General features: G+C 50.2%; 1 protein-coding gene and 1 long non-coding RNA gene across 22 annotated transcripts in view; one reads left to right on the forward strand and one right to left on the reverse strand.

The window, feature by feature from the left end:
* LOC309872724 overlaps window positions 1–22,726 on the forward strand; it is a 639,146-nt gene that overhangs the window by 156,246 nt on the left and 460,174 nt on the right. The window lies entirely within an intron of this gene.
* PLEKHA7 (pleckstrin homology domain containing A7) overlaps window positions 1–22,726 on the reverse strand; it is a 213,842-nt gene that overhangs the window by 2,889 nt on the left and 188,227 nt on the right. For 6 of the 21 annotated variants that reach the window (XM_082747240.1, XM_082747224.1, XM_082747226.1 and 3 more), the window contains 12 exons: window positions 21,860–22,009; window positions 21,133–21,234; window positions 15,483–15,591; window positions 15,093–15,319; window positions 11,936–12,124; window positions 11,719–11,836; window positions 9,610–9,713; window positions 8,889–9,089; window positions 5,850–6,008; window positions 3,039–3,172; window positions 2,133–2,275; window positions 490–600 (listed from right to left, as the gene is read on the reverse strand). In XM_082747240.1, the coding sequence (XP_082603366.1) occupies window positions 500–600; window positions 2,133–2,275; window positions 3,039–3,172; window positions 5,850–6,008; window positions 8,889–9,089; window positions 9,610–9,713; window positions 11,719–11,836; window positions 11,936–12,124; window positions 15,093–15,319; window positions 15,483–15,591; window positions 21,133–21,234; window positions 21,860–22,009 (1,737 nt within the window). In that variant the 3' untranslated portion in view covers window positions 490–499. The remainder of the gene's footprint in view (window positions 1–489; window positions 601–2,132; window positions 2,276–3,038; window positions 3,173–5,849; window positions 6,009–8,888; window positions 9,090–9,609; window positions 9,714–11,718; window positions 11,837–11,935; window positions 12,125–15,092; window positions 15,320–15,482; window positions 15,592–21,132; window positions 21,235–21,859; window positions 22,010–22,726) is intronic. The other 15 variants (XM_082747242.1, XM_082747239.1, XM_082747238.1 and 12 more) reach the window with 8 other exon arrangements.

Raw genomic sequence — 22,726 nt, forward strand, 5'->3', positions numbered from 1 at the left:
GTACCGAAAAGAGCAGTCCTAGTCCTTGCTCTGACACCAATTCCATTTGGCCTGGAGTGAGCCTCTATCTCCTCACTGGGCCCCAGTTTCCTGGATTTTTCTAGTCTTCCAGCTTTTTACATTATCTGGCCAGAGCCCTGAGAGCCCGAGACTAACTTCCACCCCCAAGCTGGCAGCCTGGCCTGCATTGTTCCTCAGGGCACTGGACTCCCTGCAGGAAACAGAGCTGGGTAGAAGGGGTACAACTCCCGCTTCTGTTTCAGGGAAGCAGGGGGCCTGGATCACCCAGTCCCTACTGTAGTGAAGCCACTAAGAGTTGAGCTCCTAAAAACCACCCATCCCCCCACCCACCCACCAGTCCAGGGCAGTCTCCCCAGCGGCAGCTTTGCCAGGGGAAGGAAGGAAGCAGGTGGCACTGCAATCATCTCAGCGACAGGGCGGGGGGCATGCTCAGCACTAGTGGGGAGGCAGGCCAGGCAGGGCTCTTACTTGGAAGGTGTTAGACAAAGGTGTAGTGGAGTCCGTTGCTTAAGGGGGGGTAGGGTGGCACCGTCCTGGAGGACAGGGGGGCGTTAGGCGGGAAGAGGGCCAGCTGCTGCGCTAGACGGGCACACAGGAATTAAGCAGGGCGTTAGGCTCCTCATCTGCTCCTGCAGCACCAGATGCCCCAGGCTCGGCAGGGCTGGAGGAGCGCAGGCCACACTGCCTGTCACTAACGGCATGGGCAGCATACCCATGGGGCCGAGGGTGGCTGGTTAGGACAGGCCTGAAGTTCCCAGATACTGCCTGAGCTAAAGAGAGGGAGCAAGAGCAAGTAAAGGCTGTGGCAAAGGTGGCCACTTGTGGAGAGGGGCAGGAAGCCCTGCTAACTGCCCTCAGGCTGCATGAGCCCTGGCAGGCTTGCCTGCCAGCCATAGGAAGCTGAGCTCCATGTAGGTAGGGCAAGCACAGGCCAGACAAGAGGACACCTATGGTGGGGGTGGGGCAGTATCCCTGCTCAACATGAAAAGGAGTCAAAATGACCCACAGGGAGCCTCCAGGATCACTGGGAGGAGGGGTCTGGGTGAGTCTTCAACTGTCTCCCCAGCCACACCAACTACCTCTCAGTCCACTTAGCAGTCTCCAAGGGAGCAAAGACAGCAGAGGCTGCAGGGACTCTGTGCAGGATCACAACACGGGGAGGCAGAAAACAGCCTTCCTCTTGTCCAAGGTCACTCCCCTGGCTTCTTGAAGCGATGTTCAAGCTCTCCTCCCCAGACTAGACTTCCAGGGCCAGTCCCCTCTGGGCCCAGCAGGCCTCACCCTTCATCACTTCCAGACCTTTGGCCAGGGTTGGGGGGCTGGGGGACTGTGACAGCACTTCAGGCTCTACAATCACACCCTCCCTGGAAGGCCTAGAGCACACCTGGCCACGGGCGCTACCCAGACACACAGTGGCCCCTATATCAGGGGGACAAATAGCACTGGGTCAACTCGGAGGGCACACACGGGGAGCGGAGATGTGGGTGGAGGGAGGAGCCACAAGTCTGTTTCCTGGCTAAGAGAGAAAGTCTTGTACACACATACATACACACATGTGTGCACATGCACACAGACCCCCTCCCCATCCCATGGTGTTTTTTCCCCACTGGCCAGCAAAGAATGCCACTTCCCAAGTCCTGGCAGAGGCCACTCTGACAAAGCAAACAGTGGCTTTTATTTGGGGGCCAAAGCAGGGAGGGCTCGAGGGTTCCCCTTTGTCTTGCCTAAGCAAGAAATCCAAACACCAATGCTTTCCTGTCCCCCTTCTTGTGAAGCCACAAACCTTAGCCTTGGTCCTGTCTCAGGGGCCTGAAAAACCTATTCTTAACCCACATTCTCAGAGAAAGCTGAAGAGCAGCACCACACCCAGATTTGAGGAGGAGCTCGAGACACCCTCTCTTGGACCTCTAGCCTCGGACACTCCTGAACCTCAGTTGTCCCACCCCCCAGCCCGCCGCAGCTCACCTCCCTGGAGTGCTGATGGGACCGGAAGACATGCCGCGCTCGCCCGCAATTACCACGCCTGACAGCTGGCTTTCCGCACACTCCCTGACAGGCCATGCTGGGCTCTGAGCCCAAGCAGGGCTGGAGGCTGGCACCCTAGGCCTCACCTGCCACCTGCTTGCTGCGCTGGGAGGCCTCGGAGGCCAGCGCGTAGGAGATGTTGATGATGCGTTCCTGCTCCTGCAGCTGCAAGTCCAGGTCAGCCGCGCTGTTCCGATCCTGGCCCGATGGCGGCTGCAGGTTGCACATGCTGCAGGAGGGCCAGAAAGCAGGCTATGGGCCCTCCCCACCCCAGCATCTGCCCCAGGAGAGGAGGGTCTCCATGGCCTAGAGGCTCTCGCCCCTTTAAGGGGCATCGGATAAACATAGAGTGCTCTCTCCCTAGACAAAGGCGTATGTGCTTCTCCCAAACACCCAGCCACAGCTTTGTTCCTCCTCTGGGGGATCACGGCCTTAAGAAGAGAGTTCCAGCTCTGCATTCCTATTAAATCCTCACATGAAAAGGCTAACCCAACTCTGAAAGAGAGGCCCTCCAATACCACGTTTAGGTTTCTGAAGCTCAGGGGCGGGATAGGAAAGCCAACCGTCCTGGCCTCCTGGGAAGTGGGCAAGGCCTCCGGCTGAGCCCCTGGCTCTAGTCTAGGGATCTGTGTGAGGAAACATAGGCCCCAACACCAGACCACCCGCCTTGGGGTTGATGTCCAGCTGTGTCCACCTCACTGTCACACTTGGCTCCATTCCCTATACTGGCCAGCATCAGAAGACACAGATCTAGGGGCAAAGGACCAGGGCAGCCCTCTATGGCGTATTTCAGATGACCTGGCAAGCCTCCTCATGGACTGGCTGGTGCCATTCTGAGAGCCAGCCTGCCCTTTGCAATAAATAGGGCTTACATGAGTCAGAGACCTGACAAAACACACACCCTAGTCAGCCTGGTCTAGGTCCCTGGTAGTAGAGACACCCCCGGGGTCGGCCTAGCAGGCTGTCAAGACTCGAGCATCGTAAGCGCTAACCTGGAACGAGCAAGGATGTTGCGGATCTTCTCAGCTTTGCGATACCGCGCCTGCAGCTCCTCAAGGCTGGGCGGCTCCTCAGGGTCCAGCTCCACGTAACGCTCAGGGATGGAGACCTTCTCTGGTTTGGCCAGCTGAGGAAAGGACCAGGCAGCGGCGGCTGGGGGGCTCAGATACTGGGCTTAGAACTTGCTCCTCGCCCTGTCCCCCAGCACAAGGCAGCACATGGAGCCCACTGGAGCTACGTCATGTGCCAAGATCAAGGGCTGTCCACTGTGGAGTCGGGATCAGAACTGTGTTCTTTCCACCACACCAGACAACCTCCTTCGGGCCAAGGGACGGTGGGGAAAGGCAAGAGGGCGAGACCAGAAGCCCTCAGGATAAAATGATTATCCTTAATGCCGCCTTCGATAGGAGCTGAGCCCTGCCAACCTCCACAGCCACACTGATCCACCGTGCAGCCTCTGCCCCCGCACTCTCCTCCACATGGGATGCTCTTCCGTTCGCTTCCCTCCTTCTGACCCTTCGGACCTCACTTCCAGAAGTCTTCCCTGCCCCTCCCCACCCACCCCTGGTATCCCGTCCTGTTTTCTGTTTGTGTCTCTGCTGTCAAGTGCAGGGACCTGACAGCCAATAGCCCTTCAGCAAACACTCCTCGGATGGGAAGATGGTTATGTAGAGGGATGCGTGGTTGGGTGGGTGGATGAAAGGAAGTGATCATCTTTCTGTCCCTCAGAAGCTCCTCTGCTCTAGACAGTAAGCAGCCACGCAGTATCCACTGGTCACAAGAGGACAACGTCCCCAGCTCCCCCCCACCAGTCTCTGACGTGAGCCCAGCAGCAACCTCAGCCTGGTGACACCCTACTTAGACTCAGAATGATAAAGGCAACTTTTGCAAGCCCCAGGGAATTTCTTCCTCCTTGAACTACAAAAGCACATTAAAATGAGGTTGGTTGAAGTTTCTAAAAACAAGCTAAATCCAATCCCAGGACAGATCTGGACTTGAATTTAAACCCATGCAGACCTTTCAGTCTGGTGAAAGATGGCAAGAAATAAGCTCTTCTCTGTTATTTCCAATGAGGGCAGATCCAGAGGAAGGAAGTAGATTACATTGTAGCAGGAGGGATTTAGGTTAGAGATAAGAAAGGACTTTTTCCCCTGGCTGGCAGGCCAATCAGAACACCACGAAGCATACTTGCATTGCCAAGGCAGCAGGGAGAAGCTTCTTGGGAGAATGTGAGAAAGCACAGACCTTCGGTTGTTGCAGAGGTGCCAAAGGGAGAAAGTCTAAGGGCGGGGGACCGGCTTCCTTAACCTCTGGAGCCCCAGCTGGCCCCAGAATTCGGCAACTCCATAGATGTCAATTTACTAAATCTAGCCTTCAAGTGGTGAGAACACTTCCTCTCATGCAGTTTCAGGGCATGCCAAGTCCTCTTATAAATATTTGTGGGGTATCTGCAGGCCCCTGTGTACTTCATTCAACAGAGCTGTCACCCGGAAAACACTGAGAGAGCACCTACTATGCGCCAGGTTCTATGCTGGGCACTAAGAGCCCAGAAGTGAACCAAACAGCCATAGGCACTGTTCTCCAGAGCTTACAAACAGCACAGTATAGGCCACAGGAGACCTCCCCATGTCATGAAGATCCTGAATCTGTCCCACTTTAATTCCTTGCTCTTCCCTTGGGTAAGACACATTCCTCAATGACAGAAGACCCAGGGGTTACTTGCTTTTCCAGGCCTGGCCAGTCATGATGCATTTGTGCCACCAGAGGGCACTAGAAGAACTCAGACTAGAACTAGGACGCAGGTCTAGGCTCTGCTAGGGCTGGAAATTTTACCTGTGATTTTTCAAACCTGCTCCCCTCCACACCCACCCCCTCCTCACCAAGTCTAATTGCCCAAGTTGGCCGATAACTGGCCCAATCAGTTGCCCTGACTGGCCAACTCCTAGTTTTCCAGAGAGCATATCCCAATAACCACAGCTACCTGGTTACCTACTGGTTACAGCTACCTGTGTACCTACTATGTGCCAGGCACCATGCTCATGGTTTTCTGACCACTACTAATCCTCCAGGCAATGTGCTGAGTCAGCTTACCCCTACCACACCCCACTTTACTGTCGGGGGAAACCAAGGCTCAGAGAAGTTAAGTGACTTGCCCTCAACTGTTGAAAGAGAGAGATGGATGGGTCTGAATCTTCATCAAAAGGCCTTAGCTCAGGGCGCCTGTGTGGCTCAGTGGGTTAAAGCCTCTGCCTTCGGCTCAGGTCATGATCCGAGCGTCCTGGGATCGAGCCCCGCATCGGGCTCTCTGCTCAGCAGGGAATCTGCTTCCTCCTCTCTCTCTGCCTGCCTCTCTGCCTACTTGTGATCTCTGTCAAATAAATAAATAAAATATTAAAAAAAAAAAAAAAGGCCTTAGCTCTGGGGCATCTGGGTGGCTCAGTCAGTTAAGCATCTGCCTTCAGCTCAGGTCATGACCCCAGGGTGCTGGGATCGAGTCTCACATCTAGTTCCCTGTGAAGCAGGGAGTGTACTTTGCCCTCTGCTTGTCCTCCCTCTCTCTCTCTCCCTTCTCTCTCTCACTCTGTCACAAAAATAAATAAAATATCTTTTTTTAAAAAAATGCCTTGGGTCCTTTTTTTGCCTCGAGCTGCTATTCATCCATTCTCCTGACCACACTGACACTGACACTTGTCCCCATTCAGGACAACACCTGCCCGCAGTGCCACTGGGTGGGGTGGTCAGGCCACAAGCCAAAGGCTGTTTCTCCTGGGGGTGGGGGACACGAAGGAAGCCCCTGCCCTCACCTCTCTGCTGATGTCCAAGTCATAATCTTGAGGTTCCAGGTCCAACTCAGTGACAGGCATGGCCTGCACTTTCAACCAGCCATTTTCCTCCTTGTCCTTTCTCTCCCCTTGCATGGCCCGTTCCAGCAACTGCAGGTCAAAGTCCTGCTCGCGCTTCCACTGGCAACAGAACAAGAAGGTTAAATGTAGTCACATCGTGACTGCTACAAGAGCCAGGCTTGTCCCCTTTTGGGTGGGGCTTGCAGGTACTGGGGTCCTTGGGAAGGGAGCCTGTGACCCACTGGGGAAAAGCTGTGTGACCATGAGCCCCTCAACCTCACCTCCAAGTCAAGACAGTGGTTGTAGGACATGGGTGGTCCCTGTGGGTTGCTGTAACCCCATGTAATGGAGAATGAGGCCTCTGCCTCATTTATATGGCCTGATGCCAGGCTGCTGATTTCTCTCTCATCTGGGCCCCCAGAGGATTCACCCATGTACCTCTAGAGCCCACTTCTAAGACCCATGACTTCAGACTCACAATGGTCCCCAGATACAGGAAGTTTCTCAGTCTAAGAGGGTGACCCCAAAACAGACCCAGGGACAGAGCTCCAGAGAAGCTGCCTTATACCTTGTGGAAGCCTTTCTAGTTCAGAAACCATAGAACTCAGCTCAGAAGTGATGGAAAAAACAAGTCCTTTGAGGCCCTGGTAAGCACATACCAATAGCCAAGACCTTCTCTAATGGATGGTCCCAAGACGATACATTTGGGGTTGGGGGTACTGTACCCACAATAGAGTAGGGAAGGTCCAAGCAGTGATGGCTTGGGCGTAGGGAGGCAGCTAAACTGCTTCTTACCCAGGCATCTATTTGGGAGCAGACACTTTAAGTTAGAAAAACAATGAAACTACGTACAATTGAAATGCTGAATCAAACACAACATTTCCCAGGTTCTTCATTAGTGCCAGCTAGGTACTAAGTAACTTAGTTAGGTACTAAGTTAGGTACTTAGGTACTAAGTAACTAAGTTACTTGGTACAAGCATCCCTTCACAGAGGGAAAAACTAAACTGGCCATTTTAAGATCCAAACGCAACTCTGCAACTCTGTAGGGGCCTTTCAAATCATCTATGGCCTACGTCCTCACAGGCCTCTGACACTGAGCAGGTTGCTGAGAGGAGGGAACAGCCTCAAAGCCTCTCTTTTCTTGAGCAGAAACCAAGCAGAGGCTTCTCCATACCAGCAGACCTCCTCCGTCCCACTCCATATATCTCACAGAGCCCCAAGTGATGATTGTCTTTGGTGCCCCCTCCTGGACCCCCAAAGCCCCAAACCCATGGCCACATTGGCACATTTCACCCATTCATGCACAAGCTCTCAATACTGACTCCAAGCCAGTGGGATTGCTCTTAGGTGATGATTTCCAATTACAGCATGAAAGGATTAGGCATTTGAAGTTTTAAGGATGAAAAATTAATTTAATGATTCACAAAGAAAATGCACATTTTTTTACATGCTCACAAGTGCCCCAAATAGACAAGTCCTCATTGAAACCCAGCCTGATTGTTTCCACAAACAGGAAAAGGTCACTAGACTCTGTGATGTATCCTGGGGAAGAACCACGCCAATCCATTGTCATTAAGCAACACGTTTATTGGCGTTGATGCAGAGACTCACACAAGTCTTTTTTAAGAGAAAAATTACAAGATACTCAAGTTACGATTTCTAGATAATCTTTCTACATTTGAGACATCAGGTTGTAAAAGGTCAGTGTTACCCCAAATGACATTTGCTTGTAAAGTTTAAAAGTTACCGGCTTTGCAGCTTTTCAGGATATGAGTGTGCTGGGTCTTACCCCTTTGGTGTCTGTGCTAATAGCTGCAGAGAGCCCCTCTGAATACAGAACATAATATATCTTGGCATCCATTCAAATTACTAAATACGAGAAACACAAAAGGTTTTCCATAAGAAACTGTGCAATAGGACTGGAGGAATTAAAATTGAACCACTTTAGATTGGTAGTATTTATTTAAACGTGCAGTCTCTGAAGCCTGTGTCTACCGTCCGGGTGTAAGGCATGGACTTTGATCAACTCGTAATGCCCAGACCTCTGCCCATGATCACGGCCCTCAGGCAGCTGGTTGGCTCAGCCCTGTGGGCGGCTTCTGGGTTAAGTGAATTTCAAGTCAGTAGGCCTGCATCAAGGGCACAGGAGAAAGGTGAGTCACACATGGGAATGCTAGCCAGGCTATGGAGACGAGAGCTTCTATTACAAGCCTGGTAACAAAGAGCACAGGCCAGTTAGAGAATGTTTAATGCAAATTAGAAGCTTCTGTAAACACAATCAGGCAGGATTAGAGAGGCAATGAGCGGTAACACTAAAAGCAAAAGAGCTTGTGCAATGAATTAGGGAAACAGCAGTCTGGCTAGAGGGCTAGGGAAACAGAATAGTCTGATGGAATGTTTCCCAAAGGGACAGAGGGGGACTGTGGGCAGGGTGCAGCGCCAGGAAGCACACCAGGGGGCAGCACATGTACTCCCCACCCCCCGCTCTCCAGGGGGTACCATGAGGCCTGCCAGCACCAGAAGCTGGGGGAGACCCGCCAGCCATCAGGGCTGTGGGGCCCAACACTGTGCTCAGCTCCTTTGCGGGGCATTGCTGAGGGGTCTGGGAGGCTGGCTGGCTTGCGTTCCTCCTCACCAATCATATCACCATCTTCCTCCTCCATTCCTGAACTTTCTATCTCCAAGTCCTTGATCCAGCTGAGACTCCGAGGGTTACAAAGTCCTCTCTCAAGTTCAGCTTGGAGAACAAACTTGGGACACTTGCTCTGGCTCCTAGGCTCCTGCTGTGACATCCTCACTCCTTCTCTGAGTCCGGATCACCCTCTGATCAGGTCAGAGCTGCGGCCCACGTTGTGGACACACAGCCTATGGGGTGTTCTCTGAACCATCTCAGTCGAAGGCCTGCTCTCTCCAGGGTGTGATATTCGTTGTGTTTGGGGAACTCTGGGAAGCTCTGCTCCCCGTCCCAGCCCCACCTGCCTGGACCCTCCTAACATACTGAGCCGCGGTCTCCAGGGAGAGGCTGGCTGAGGTAGCGGGACGAGGGCAGACCCGTCCTCTCTCCTTGGCTCAGCGTCCTCTTGCGCTCCCGGACCAGGGCCTTCTGGTGCCGCTTCATGCGCTCCAGCTGCTCCTCCGCGCTCATCTGACCCCGCTGGTGATCCCCTGAGTACAGGCGCTCCAAGGCACTCTTGGGTCTCTGAGGAGCAGGAGGGTGAGAGACAGGGCAGCTAGGCTGGGCCTCAGAGGGCAGCCATCATTCCTGTCCTTTCTTTCTCTCTCTCTGTGTCACATGCTCTGTCACTCTCTCTCTCTCTCTCTCATATACACACACACACATACACACACACACACTCCTCTAAGCATACTCCGGCTTTCTGGAGAGGACCCCATTCTGCAGATGCAGACACTGAGGCCCAGGCCTGTCCAGCTGGACACACATGTAGCATGTGATGGGGCCAGAACTCAGGGTACAGACATTCTGGGTACCCTCCTGTGAGCCTAAAAGGCTGGAGAGAAAGGTAATGGGTGGTCCTCAAGAAAGAAAGAGAGCCAGATGATGCCCTTCTAGGTGGGCAGTGAGAAAGATATCACTGAGCACATGGTCACAGGGCCCTCAGCTCAGGAGGGGCTGAGGTCACCTCAAAGGCCATCCCTGGGGCTCCCAGGATTGCCAGTCACCATCCACCTCATAGCCCTTGCCTCCCAAGGCCACTCACAGGGAAGGTCACCTTGCTGCTTTCGGCATTTAGACCCCTCCGGAGCGTGACGTAGGGAGCAATGGTGGATGACTGCTGGAGCCTTGACGTGGACCCTGAGAGCCCTTAATGAGGAAAGAGAAGTGCAAGTGTATTTATGATGGGGTAGACAGGCCACCAGCCCCTCCCAAATCACCTCCCACTCCTGAGAGGGGACCAAGAGGACCTAGCCAACAACCCATTCCTCTTCCTCCCCAAGGCCTAGAAGAGTAAGGCCCGGTAGAGGAGGAGGGGCTAGCCCAGGGGTGCTCTTTGTCCCCAGTGGGGTACAGCGTCCCTGGAGATCTACAGACCACCCTAGTCTTCCTTCACATGCAGAAGACCTGGGCTGCTTGGCAGGTAGAAAGGATGAAGAGGAAGGAATGCCCTTCCTCCTCCTTTCTTCCTAGTGCACTCCTGTGCATCCTGCATGACCCAACCTAGACGCCCTGCCTGTGTGAAGCCTTCTCAAATGCCCCAGGCAGAATTTACTGTCCTCTCTATCCTTCAGTACATGCATTGGTTACTGCACTGACCACAGTGCCAACACACCTAACCAAATAGCCTGCAAATTTAACGATGCCTGCCTGACCGACTGACTGAATGACTGAAGGAATAAATGAATAAAGGGAAAGCAGAAGCACCAAGTACTTATTAAGCACTTAACTATGGAACAGGCAGACACTGTGCTTGGTGTTTTATATAGATTTTGTTCCACTGGGCTCACCATGTAAGCATTACCTGACCATTGCAGAGATGCATAGCCTAAGGCTCAGAGAGGTCAAGGAACTTGTCCAAAGTCACTTGGTAGGAATATCATTGACTCTGTGCTTCCCACATCTGGGTGGGTCCTACGGCTTAGAGAAACCATCTCACCCTCGCTGGCTGATGCCACTGCCTGTGCTTTCTCTGCCAACACCAATTCTTATCAGGGGTGGTTCCTGACATCTGGAAATGGGCATCACTCCCACTAAGGACACCACTAGCATTTGGCACATAGGGGAAAGGACAATAAAAGCCCTGAAATGCAAAGAGAATCCTGAGCAACAAAGAACTGTCCTGCCCCAAATGCCACTAATACTGCCGTTGATATACACCTATGTCATAACGAATTAAGGGAAGTGTCCCTGGGCACAGTGCCAAGGATTGCTGTGGCCCCCTTCAGCAAAATCCAGAGCCTACACCCTCCAGGGATCAGCTCAGGCCATAGCGTGCCTAGGCCTCTAACCCTGCAGGTCCCAGAACCACAGTGTGGCTCCTTCTGCTTCTGCACCTGGCCAGTGGGGAAAGCACTGGCCACCCACTTTAGGGAGCAGACAGGAGGATCAGGGGAGGAACAGATGCAGGAGTGTGGTCAGCCTGCTCAGAGATTCCAGGAGACCCAGGTGCAAAAAGGTCAGGAGACTTCCCTTTAAGAGGATTTCTGAGAAGAGGGTCTGGCTGTGGGGACCAAGAGGGCATGAGTAAGTCTAAGGGCCTAAGTCTGCTCCTATCCCCATCTGGAAGGGATAGGGGAGGACAAGGAGAAGGAAAGTGTGTTTGTTTATAGAAGGTATTCATGGAGTCTTTGAGTGATACAGGACAGCCAAAACCCCCCCGGAAAGCCTGAGATGGTGAAACTGATGGCAGTCACCCAGCATCCCAGCCTGTAGGGTCAGAGGCTCTGGAGTCAGAACACTGGGACTGTATTCTCACTCCATCACCTGTTGGCCATTTGGCAAGTTAGTTAATTCCTCTGAGTCTTAGTTCTCTTATCTCTACAGTGGAAATGATAATAATAGCACTCCCTTCCTAGGATTATTAAAAATATTAACTAGGTGAATATAGAGTGCTTGAAACAGTGCTGGGCTTTAAAGTAACTGTTATCATCATTATTTCCAGGGGCAGATGTGATAAAAGAGAAAGAGAATCAGGATGGAGGCCAGAGGAAGGAAGGACAGGCCCTCCCTGCAGCCCAGAGTCTCCGTGACAGCTGCTGAGGCCCCCAGCTGCAGGCAGAAGGGTGCAAGGTACGGGACGAGCAACTGGGGAGCAGTAGTTATGGTCGTAGTGGGGTTTCCCAGAAAGCCTCCACGGACAGGTTTGCCTTACCTCTGCCTGGCAGTGTCTGGTACCTGCTGTCAGGGCCCACTAGTCCCAGGGAGGGCTGGGCCATGTCCCCACTGAAAGTCGCCAGCTCAGGCTCACTAACGTATGACCGGAGCTCCACCTGTGGGCAGAGTCTGAGGCTGTCGTACCTGCCCAGTGTCATGCCACCTCCCCTCCCCTCACACACATCGGGGCAGCCCCAGAGGTCCCTCCTGCTCACCCTTGAGTCCCCATTCACACACTGCCCCTGCTCCCGGTCTCGCTTTCTCTCATCCGACTGCCGTTTCAGACCCCGCACTGACGTGTGCCGAATGATAGTGGCCTCCTTTGGCAGAGGTGGCACTGCCGGGGGCTGGTCCTCTGGACTGTAGAGCTCAGGGAGTGGGGGTCTGGGAGGTGCCTCGTCTTCCTGCTCAGAGAAAGAACCAGAATCAGTACCAATGAGAGGGAGCTGGAGGGAAGACGTGGCGTCACTGAGGTGGTGGCCCACCAGACTGGAGTGGGCCACTTCAGGCCTACAGAGTAGGACCACTACAGCCCAGCGTTGCCAACACTTCCCCCAGATGAGCTGCGGAGAAGGGGGATGCCTCTGTTCTAATACTATTCTTCCCTTCAATTCACTTGTTTTCCATTTTTTCAAAGCGTTACCTATACAAAATCCGGTCTCCTGGGTCTGTGGTCTTACTCCACTTCCACGAAGCGTCCCAAGGTGGGGAGGGGGCTCTAGGCTGGTAACTCTGTGCTTATCTGTATGTCGATGACAGCAACCCACCACCACCACCACCTGGAGAACAAACACCTACCCCCCCTCCAGAGTTCTCAAACTGAGCCGGCTCACTGTCCCTGCATGGTCTCTGCATCCTTCAACAGGTTGCTGTATGAGCAAGGACAGTCTACATCCCCTGTCCATGCCCTTTCTATCAGAAATGTGCGTGGTTACAAACTCTTTCCTCCTTCCTGACTCGGGGACTGAATAAGCAGTCAGCAATGGGTGACTCACTGCCTTCCTGGCAACCCACTCACTGGGCGGTGATGAATATAACTATTTTCCTTGAAACTCACTCCCACCCCCTAATAAATGTTCTCTGAGGGCTGTGACTTCTACAGAGACCAACAGTCTGGCCCCTGACTGCCACGAACACCCACTCCTGGAATCAGGGACCATCCTTCCTAACCACCCCCCTTCCTTAGTTTAATTTTGCTTTGTTTTTCAGGATTCTGGAAAGGTCAGGAAAGGGTCCTGAAGCTTGCGCTAGGAAGGTTTATCAGCATTCTCGTAAAGTGACACAGCTCACTATTGTGTGAAAGTTAAGCCTCCTGTCCCAGATACCCACATGCTCTCTGGGCATCAGCGGCTTCCAACTCTGACAATGTCTTGGAATCACCAATCTCTAAAAAGTTCCCCAGAAAGATAAACACAAAACATGGACACAAACACAAAAACAGCTTTGATTGAAGGGAAAAGAATGTCTGGAGATGGAGGGCGGGAGGAGGCATTTTGTTATATACTTTTTGGTATCTTTTGATTTTGTGCCCTTGGAGAATACTATCTAATAGAAAACTAAGTGACCTTAAATTCAAGAAAATAAGCCAAACAAAAATGAAAGAACTATAGCTACATGTAACAATGTGGATAAGTGTCCCAAAAATAATGTTGCAGACAAGTGCAAGATACAGAAGAATACAGCACCGCATGTGGGCAAAACTCAAGTTTAGACACAGGTAGCAAAACTTAAAAAAAAGAAGGAAATTATCCAAAAAGTCAAAAAGTCAAGATAGTGATAATGGTTAACTTCTGGCAGAAAAGGACTAATGGGCCTGAGGTCTCTAGTTCCTGACAAAGTTCTATTTTCTTGGTTTTCTTGTTGGTATAAATGGGTGGTCTCTTTATTATTTGTTAAATTATATATTCGTGTTTTATGTCAACCACAGGATATTATTGTCTCACAAATAGAAACATGAAACAAACAGTAAACCTGGTGAGCAAAGGGAAAGAAGACAAGCCAACTTGAAAAGTCCCTGCCGATGGGCCACAGAGGACTCAGCTGTGAAGAGCCTCTGTGACCATCTATTATTCCAAGCTGCTTATGGTGCACGAGGGGAAACTGAGGAAGCCCTTGCCCAAGGACCCAGTGAGAGAACAAGAGCCGCAATCCAGGCAGTCCAGCTCCCAGGCTACCACCTTTTCCCTCTGCTCCTCATCCTGCTAGCAGGTATCTTGCCTTAAGTCAGGAGCTGTCTGCCCTAGCCATTCCTGCTGTGTTTTGCTATTCCCCACCTCCTGTTTTGTGGCTGGTACCCTACTGCCTCTTAGATATAAAATCAGGAAGGAGATATCAATGTGAAGAAATTCACAATGACTCAGTTCAGCACATGTCTTCCAGCTCTGGGCCCTGGATCATAGCTGGAAGCAGGCGGACAGTGAGGGCCAAGAGATGGGAACTTGTGTGTTTTAGCCAGCACTGCACACTAACCTTCTCAGAGGTCCTAGGCATACCCCATACCCAGGCAAAGCTCCTCTAAACCTTTGTAAGCAAAACCTGGAGGTCCCCATCCCAAGGTCCCCCTTACTATGGCTTCCCTGTCACTTGGACCAGATCCCTTGTATTCTCCAGCCAAGCCCAGCCTGGCACTGGAGACATGAGCCATCATAGTTCCTGACCATATCTTCTGTTTTCTTAAAGTTTCCTGTGCTCCCAGACTCTGTCAAAAGCCTGACCCATCTGTCTGTCAGGCAAGCCAAGGTGCTGGCTCAGGCAACCACAGGGGCCACAAACCTGATCTGGGGAGCTGGGCTGAATGTCCACTTAGAAGGCAGACGGCAAAAAATAGGAGATGTGGAGACACTCAGCAAATACTAACACCTTTGGGCCTCAGTTCTCTCGTGTGTGGGATGGGACAGAGACCTTCCTGTCTGTGGACTGTGAAGATCAACTGCATCCTACAACTCAGCAGAGTGCTCAGCTGCCAGGGAAGACAAAGACGCTCTTTTGCTGAGAGGAGTCCCTCACCCACGAGCTTGTGTAACCGCAGGTTTGCATGGAGTCCGCGCAGGGCAGCCACCTGTCTCTGTGTGGTACATATCACAACCCCATCCTACTTAGCACAGTCATTTCCTCTTGCTGGGCCTCTGTTTTCCCAAATGTAAAACGGCAAGACTGGGCTAGCTCCTCTCTCAGGGCCCTTCCAGTTCTGGGAGCACGATGGTCGGCTCCACCACTCTTTAACTGTTCCTAGCTCGGGACTCTGGCTGACTCCATCTTCCCGGGTTTCCCCAAAAGCTTCTCTTCCAACAGAAGCTGACCTAAGGACAGAGAGAGACAATCATCTCCCAGAGAGAAAACAATGGTGCTCAGCTCCTGGTCATCGATACTTACAACTTTGGGCTTTGCCTTGGTTGGTGACTGAAGAGGGGACGTCACTTTCCTCAGCTGGGGTGGATGAGGTCGGTACGGCACATAGGTTTGCAGCTGGGGGAAGAGTCGGACCTCCAGAGGGGTCCGCACGGGGCTGGTAGGAGGGCTGAGCTGTGGGGGCGGCTTGCTCTCAGAAGTCGAGAGTGAAGGCACAGGCGGGTGAGGAAACAAAGGCACCGTTTTTCTCTCTAAGGAGCAAGGAGGGAAACAGGATGAGATGGAACAAAGACCCTCTTCCTTGGAGGACAAGGGCAGTGACTTTGCCATAAAGACCTGACCTCCCCAAGGGACAGCCCATGTATGTGGACATTGGCCTCCAACCCCCCACCCCCAGGAAGATGGCCCACTCACCTGGATTTTTGACCGATTCCACCAGGATTCTAAAGTTCTCTTTATTTGCACTCAGGCCTGCGATGACATCTTCAATCCTCCAGAGATCCTTCTGTATCTGCGATTTCTCCTGAGAAAGACAAGGTGGTGGTTCACTTCCTTCTTGGCACCTCACCAGAAGTTTCTCATTCGGACTTATGCTGTCATTTCAGACATAGCCCCTCACCCTGGGGGGCAGCAACCCCTTTGGAAACCCCACCAGGGCTAGAGCCAAGCCTGCCTCAGAGCTTCACAGGGAAACACACATATGGAAGACACCCAAGATCCAGGGGAGAAGTTCAGAGGAGGTTTCAGTGATTCACCTTGCCTAGCTCCCCCTAATTTAAAAATAGATGCCTTAAATACTGTACACTTCCAAAGTATCTACACCAATCAAAGTCAGAGACCAAAGAGTGGTTAGCAGAGGCTGGGGTGGAGAGAGGAATGAGGAGTATTGCTTAATGGGTACAGAGTTCCAGTTTTGCAAGATGAAGAAAGTTCTGCAAATTGGCTGCACCGTCTTAACGTACTTAACACTACCCACCTGTACATTAAAAATGGCTAAGGTAAGAAGCTTTATGTTATGCACATTTTACCATGATTAAAAAAAAAAAAAAAAAAAGCCAGACTGTTTCAGGCAACCACGGCAGAAGGAAAGAGAAGGCAAAGACTAGCGGTTACACCATCCCCAGAATATAAAGAGGATCTTTGAAAAGACAAAGCTGAATCCTGGGATTTGAGGTTCATTTAAAAGCACAATAGGCAATGAATCCTTGGCAAGAAAAAGAAATGAAGTACCGATACGTGTTACAACATGGATCAACCCTGAAAATGTTTATGCCGTGTAAAAGAAGCTAGACACAGAGGCCACATTTATATGATTTCACTTACATAAAATGTCCAGAAGAGGTAAATCCAAAGAAACACAAAACAGAAAATGGTTGGCTAGAGCAAGGCCAACCTTGGGCAGTTGGGGGTGTGGATGAGGAGGGACTGTTAATAAAGAGAGGGTTTTTTTTTCAGGGATGATGACAATGTTATAAAATTGATTGTGGCAATAGTTGTCCAACTCTGAATATTCTAAAAACCCCTGAATTGTAGATTTTAAAAGGGTGAATCTTATGGTATGTGAATTATGTGATAAAACTTACGCACACTCTCACAAGTCACAAACAAAATCAGATGGGGACAGGTCCCAGAAAGCAGTGAGAAGGTTTAATCATGATTAAGGGACTCTGGGCATTTTACTGAGTATAATCGACACACAATGTTACATTAGTTTCAGGTGTACAACCTAGTGATTCAACTTCTCTAACCCTTACACTATGCTCACCACAACTGTAGCTACTATATGTCATGATACAGTGCTAAGGCAATTACTATTATATTCCCTGTGCTGTGGCTTTTATTCCCACAATTTACTCATTCTATAACTGGAAGCCTGTACCTCTCACTCTTCTTCACCTGTTTTGTGCATTACCTCCAACCCCCTTCCCTGTGGCAACCATCAGTTTGTTCTCTGTGCTTAGAGGTCTGATTCTTTTTTGTTTAGTCTTTTATTAGATCCCACGTGACTGAAATAATATGGTATTTGTCTTTCTCAGTCTGACTTCTTTCACTTAGCATAATACCCTCCATCCATGTTCTTGCTAATGGCATGAGCTCATCTTTTTTATAACTGCCTAACATCCCATTGTGTGTGTATAACACATCTTCTCATAAAAATGTGTCTATCAGTGGACACTTAGGTTGCTTCCATTTCTTGGCTATTGTAAATATGCTTCAGTAAACATAGGGGTGCATGTATCTTTTCAAATTAGTATTTTCATTTCCTTTGCCTAAATACCCAGTATAGGAACGGTTGGATCATATGGTATTTCTAATTTTTTGAGGACTTTCCATGCTGTTTTCCAGAGTGGATGCACCAATTTACACACCCGCCAAACAGTACACGAGGGCCCTCCTTCTCCACATCTTCACCAACATTTATTTCTTGTCTTTTTTATTTTAGCCATTCCGACAGGTGTAAGGTAATCTCATTTTGGGTTTTTTTCCCAAGATTTTATTTATTTATTTGACAGAGAGAGAAAGAGATCACAAGTAGGCAGAGAGGCAGGCAGAGAGAAGGGGAAGCAGGCTCCCTGCTGAGCAGAGTGCCTAACTTGGGGCTCAATCCCAGGACCCTGAGATCATGACCTGAGCCAAAGGCAGAGGCTTAACCCACTGAGCCACCCAGGTGCCCCCTCATTTTGGTTTTGATTTGCATTGCCCTAATATAAGTGATGTTGATCATCTTTCCATGTGCCTATTGGCCATCTGTAGGTCTTTGGCAAAATGTCTATTAGGGTCCTCTGCCCATTTTTAAATGTTTTTTGTTCTCTGGGATCTTGGAGGATTTTTTGGAATTGACTTGTATAAGTCCTTTACATATTTTGGATATTAATTTGTGGGCACCTTTTAATAGAGTTGTTTAAACATCAAACTTTTTTTTTTTTTTTTTTAAAGATTTTATTTATTTATTTGACAGAGAGAGATCACAAGTAGATGGAGAGGCAGGCAGAGAGAGAGAGGAGGAAGCAGGCTCCCTGATGAGCAGAGAGCCCGATGCGGGACTCGATCCCAGGACCCTGAGATCATGACCTGAGCTGAAGGCAGCGGCTTAACCCACTGAGCCACCCAGGCGCCCCAAACTTTTTTTTTTTAAATTTTTAAATTGTCATGGGAGAATGTAGCTTTGATCACTCCCCACAGACTTAAAAAAACAAAGGCTTCACACCCCATCTCCCCTCAAGGCACCCAGCCATCCTCCCGTGGAAAAATTCTTGCATGTGTGATACTTAGGGACTTGCCTGATTCAGCAAGTAGACTATATGCCCTTGGTGTATCTTCACAGTTTCTCAGCACATGGATGATGAGTGAAAAAAGACCCAGTCACATTAAACTCCCTGATCAATGCTGCCCAACAGCTGTGACAACAGATGTCTGAAGCCTCCCTCCTAAGGGAGCTCACATTCTCATACTCTCTCCATCCTTCCAACACCAACGCACATCCTCAAGGCTGATAAATAAGGAAAGGGCTTGATGCTTAGCTCCACCCCAAAGCACAAGTGTCCTAAAACAGACATGGTATTGAACCCAGAGTGTGAGACTGTGTGTGTGTGTGTGTGTGTGTGTGTGTGTAAGCTAACAGGATTATCTCAGGAGTGGAGGTCCCCAAGCAGGGTGCTGGGAACAGGTAAAGGAGGAGCGTTGGAATGAAATCAACTCTCTCCCCTCTCCTCCAGCAGTCTATCTGGCATACTTTTACCTGTCAGTTTGCAGTTCTGCCCCTATTTAGCCCTTCTGTCACCCCCACATGTAAGAGAAGAGCAAGGACAAGCAAAAGCCAGAGAGCCTCTAAGGTTCTCCAAGGACGATGGAATTTCAGAACTGAAGGAAAAGGTGAAGGAAGCTTTTGGGGCACAGGGGTTGGTGCTTCATCCCTGGACCCTCACACCATGCTGGGCAGAAAGGCTCCTATGGACTGCATTCAGCAGACGCCTGCACTTACTGTCCAGAAGCAGGGACATGCACAGGCAGCCTCATCTATCACTGCCTCTCACGGTTACCTCAATGTTCTTTTATCCTCTGGCTTGCCAGCGCAGGTGGTCATGAGGATCTTTACAAATAAAGCCACTCACCTTTACTGAAAAGCCTGTGAATTTTCTCACAGCCAAACCTGGCTAAAGGGGGCAAGTTTCCAAGCCCCCTGCCTGAGAATGTGTATGTGGGGCTGCACGCGTATCCCCACACTTCATGACTTATTCAGGACTCTAACAGCTTGCCTGGCCTAGAATTACACCAAAGAAGTTAGCACAAAGCCTGTTCAAAGAAGGGCTTTGTGAGCTTCCCAGATCACAAAGTGGGGCTCAGGGAAAGCACGAGCAATGCCACCAGGCTAGGTAGAAGTCGAGTTGCAGGAGCTAGGCTTCAAACTAGCCTATGTCTTTGTAACTTACTTACACGGTTAAGTTCTTCAGGGAGTCTGTGACAAGACCTGTACATTTTACCCATTTGTTTTCCAGAGCAGTAAAAGGGATTCTGGGACTGCGGTATGTTAAATCACCATGAAATAAAGCATGATAGAAAAACAAATGGCCAATGACCATATAAAAAGATGTTTAACCTGCCAGTAATTAAATAAATGCAAATTAAAACTAGATGTCCTTTTTCAGCCAGCGGACTGGCAAAAACTAAAAAGACTGATACGGTCAAGTGCTGGAGAAGATGCGGATAAAGGTTCAGCACCCTCATTCACTGCGGGTGGGAGGGCAAATGAGTGCAGCCTGTTAGAGGGTGACTGGCCGGCATCCACCAACATTTAAGATGTGCTCTCGCTTCAGTCTAGCAAGTCCACCCTCAGAGCCCGTCTTAGATGAAAGCTTATAAATGAGCTTGAAAGGGCAGTTAGATGCTCACTGCGGTACCACTTAGAAAAGCAAAACACTGCAAACAACTTAAATGCCCATCAGAAAAGAATAGCTAAAATACGGCATATCAAGACTATGAAATACTATGCAGCAGCTAAGAACTGATTTCTTTTACTTTACACAGCTTTCTGAGATTATGGGAATCTTATTATCTGTACTGTTCAATACAGCAGCCACTAGACATAGGTGGCTACTGAGCACTGGAAATGATTCTAGCGTGACGGAGCACTGCATCTTTAATTTTAGTTACTTTCAATTAATTTATGTTTACATTTAAATAGTTAACACTTAAAGATCAGGCAACATAAACTTGGGTATCTCTCCTGGAAAGATCTGCATAACGTGAAGTTATGACAAAAAAGCAAATTACCGAACAATGTGTAAGTATGATCCCTCTTTAAGTAAACCCAACTCCCCCTGCCAGATACATTATACTATCCTGTGGATGGGCATATGTTTGAAAACAGACAAAAAGTGGTAGGGAAGGTGATGGCACACAGTGACGGCACGGATCACACACAGGGAAGGTGATGGAAAGGTGATGGGAGGCAAAGGAGCTTTCATTTCATCCACCAACGGCATCCACCAACATTTAAGATGTGCACTTTTGCTTTTGCTTCTTACTGTTTGGCCTTTACAGAGAGATGCATTCATGTGTTATTTTTATAGTTACAGAAACATAAGAAATAAAAAGCTAAAAAAAAAAAATCACTGCTAAAATTAATTAAAGAAGATCCAAGAAGACAAGTTTAATGGGATGGAACAGTTTAAGGAACTAGTAATTAGAAATAATCATTTGAAAGATATTGTCAACAATATTCACCTAGTGTTTTCAGGCCACTATGCCAAGTGCTGGGGTACCAAATAAGAATAGGAAAATGTTAGCTTGGGTACCGGAAAATCATGGGGGGGCGGGGAACAGCAGCAGGAGACGGACAACTTCTGGGAGACCTGGCAGGCCAGCCCTGAGCCACAGGCAAGAGTGTTTTCCATAGGGCCATGAACCAGGTTTTCTGGGAATCAGCTCCTAATGGTGGGTGGAGGGACAGCAGGCTTTTCCCAGGCCACACACCTAATCCCCACAGCCCCACAGCCCCACAGCTCTACAGGTGAAGTCCCTCAGAAGGAACGGAGCTTAGAAGGGATGAAGAGCCCTTGGTCACCTGGAAAAAAAAGGCCCTTCTGTGTTGTTCCTGCAGGGTCTGCTTCAGCTGCTGCACATCACTCTCTAACTTCAGGTACTCGTTCCAGGCATTGTCCATCTCCTGTTGGCCAAGAAAATGCTCCTGAGTCTTAGTTATCCCCCGTCCCCTAGACAGCCCCAAGAGCACCTGCGCTCTTGACCACTGCTGACCCAGCCAGGGGAAGACGGACGGGGAAAGGGCAGCCCAGTGGGTCTCTGGCAGAAGAGAGACAGGGCTCGTCTTCTCATTCCTGCTCTGACCCTGGCTACTGGAACTATCGAACTGTCTCCTCTCCCACCACTGGAGATGCTCTAGTCCCCAGCTCCAGCAGAAAGGGCCTGCACCACATCAGATGGACAAATACAGTAGAAATTCTGATGCTTTGGAATTAACTGCACACAGATCAGGGAAATCTGGTCCCTTGGGTGTCACTGTAGCCATACAGCAGTCACTGATGGAAAGCATCCTGAGGTACCAGCAGAGACAGACATGTCACCCCCAGGCAAGGTGAGCTACTATCAGGAGGCAGCCTGGAGAAGTTCTGCTACTCCAAGACTCTTGTCCCTGGCCACCAACTCAACTACAGCTTGTGAGCTAGGAGAAGCAGCCCCTTGCCCAGCCCCCTGCCCAGCCCCTGGCCCAGCCCATCTTGGGGCTGGGGGATGGGGGCAGGAGAGTGTTTGCCACCCTCACACCCTCTACACACAGTGGACTCTCTGGAGATCTCTGCCCGGATGTGGACAAGGTCCTCCTGCAGCAACCTCTGCTGGTGAGCAATCTTCTCCAGGTGCTGAGGCTGGTCTCGGTACTGCTCCATCTGTCTGTGCAAAACCTCCAGCACAGACTCCAGCTGGTCCTACAGCAGGGAAGGGCCAAAGAGCAAGTGGAGAGCAGGACAGTCCCTAGAGGCCTCCCCATCTCATGCTAGGAACTAAGCAAACCTGCTGGATCTGAGACTGAAAGGCCCACAGCCTAGTTGGGGGCTCTGATTCCAGCTCTAACTCTGCCCACTGGGTGGGCTCCTGGGACGAACCACCTAACAGCTCTCTGCTTCAGTTTTCTCATTTATGAAGTGGGCATAAGGTCATCCACTCCTTATGGATAAATTATGAGGATACATCAAAGAGTAGATGGAAAATTCTCTCTTCTTAGGGAAAAGGGCATGTTATGAACCTCCAGCATCGGAAGTATAATACCTTATTAAAGTTCAAAAAAGAAAAAAAAATCATAATAAATATCCAAGAAACCAAACATGGGCAGCCTCTGGCCTCTTCCTCCCCTCCCATCCAGACTTGCTTTCTCCATAGCCCAGATCCTAGGAGGAAAGGAGCTTTAGGAAATGATAGCCTCTGTCCTGTTACAAGTGTGGCCACTTTCTCCAAGGCAGCCCTCTTCCATGGAATTCAGGCGCTTGGGCTCAGCACACATAAGCCAGCAGAGCCCTCCTCTCCCAGGCTGACCTCATGAGGCCTCCAAGGAGAGGAAGGCCAGAGCAGAATTAAGGTGGAAGAGGAGGAGGTCGCATTTGGAATAAACAGGCCTAAGTCTCCCCCTGAGATTTCCTCCTCTTTTC

The sequence above is a fragment of the Mustela nivalis genome (assembly GCF_964662115.1).
Source record: "Mustela nivalis genome assembly, chromosome: 9".
In the NCBI taxonomy this organism is placed as follows: Eukaryota; Metazoa; Chordata; class Mammalia; order Carnivora; family Mustelidae; genus Mustela; species Mustela nivalis.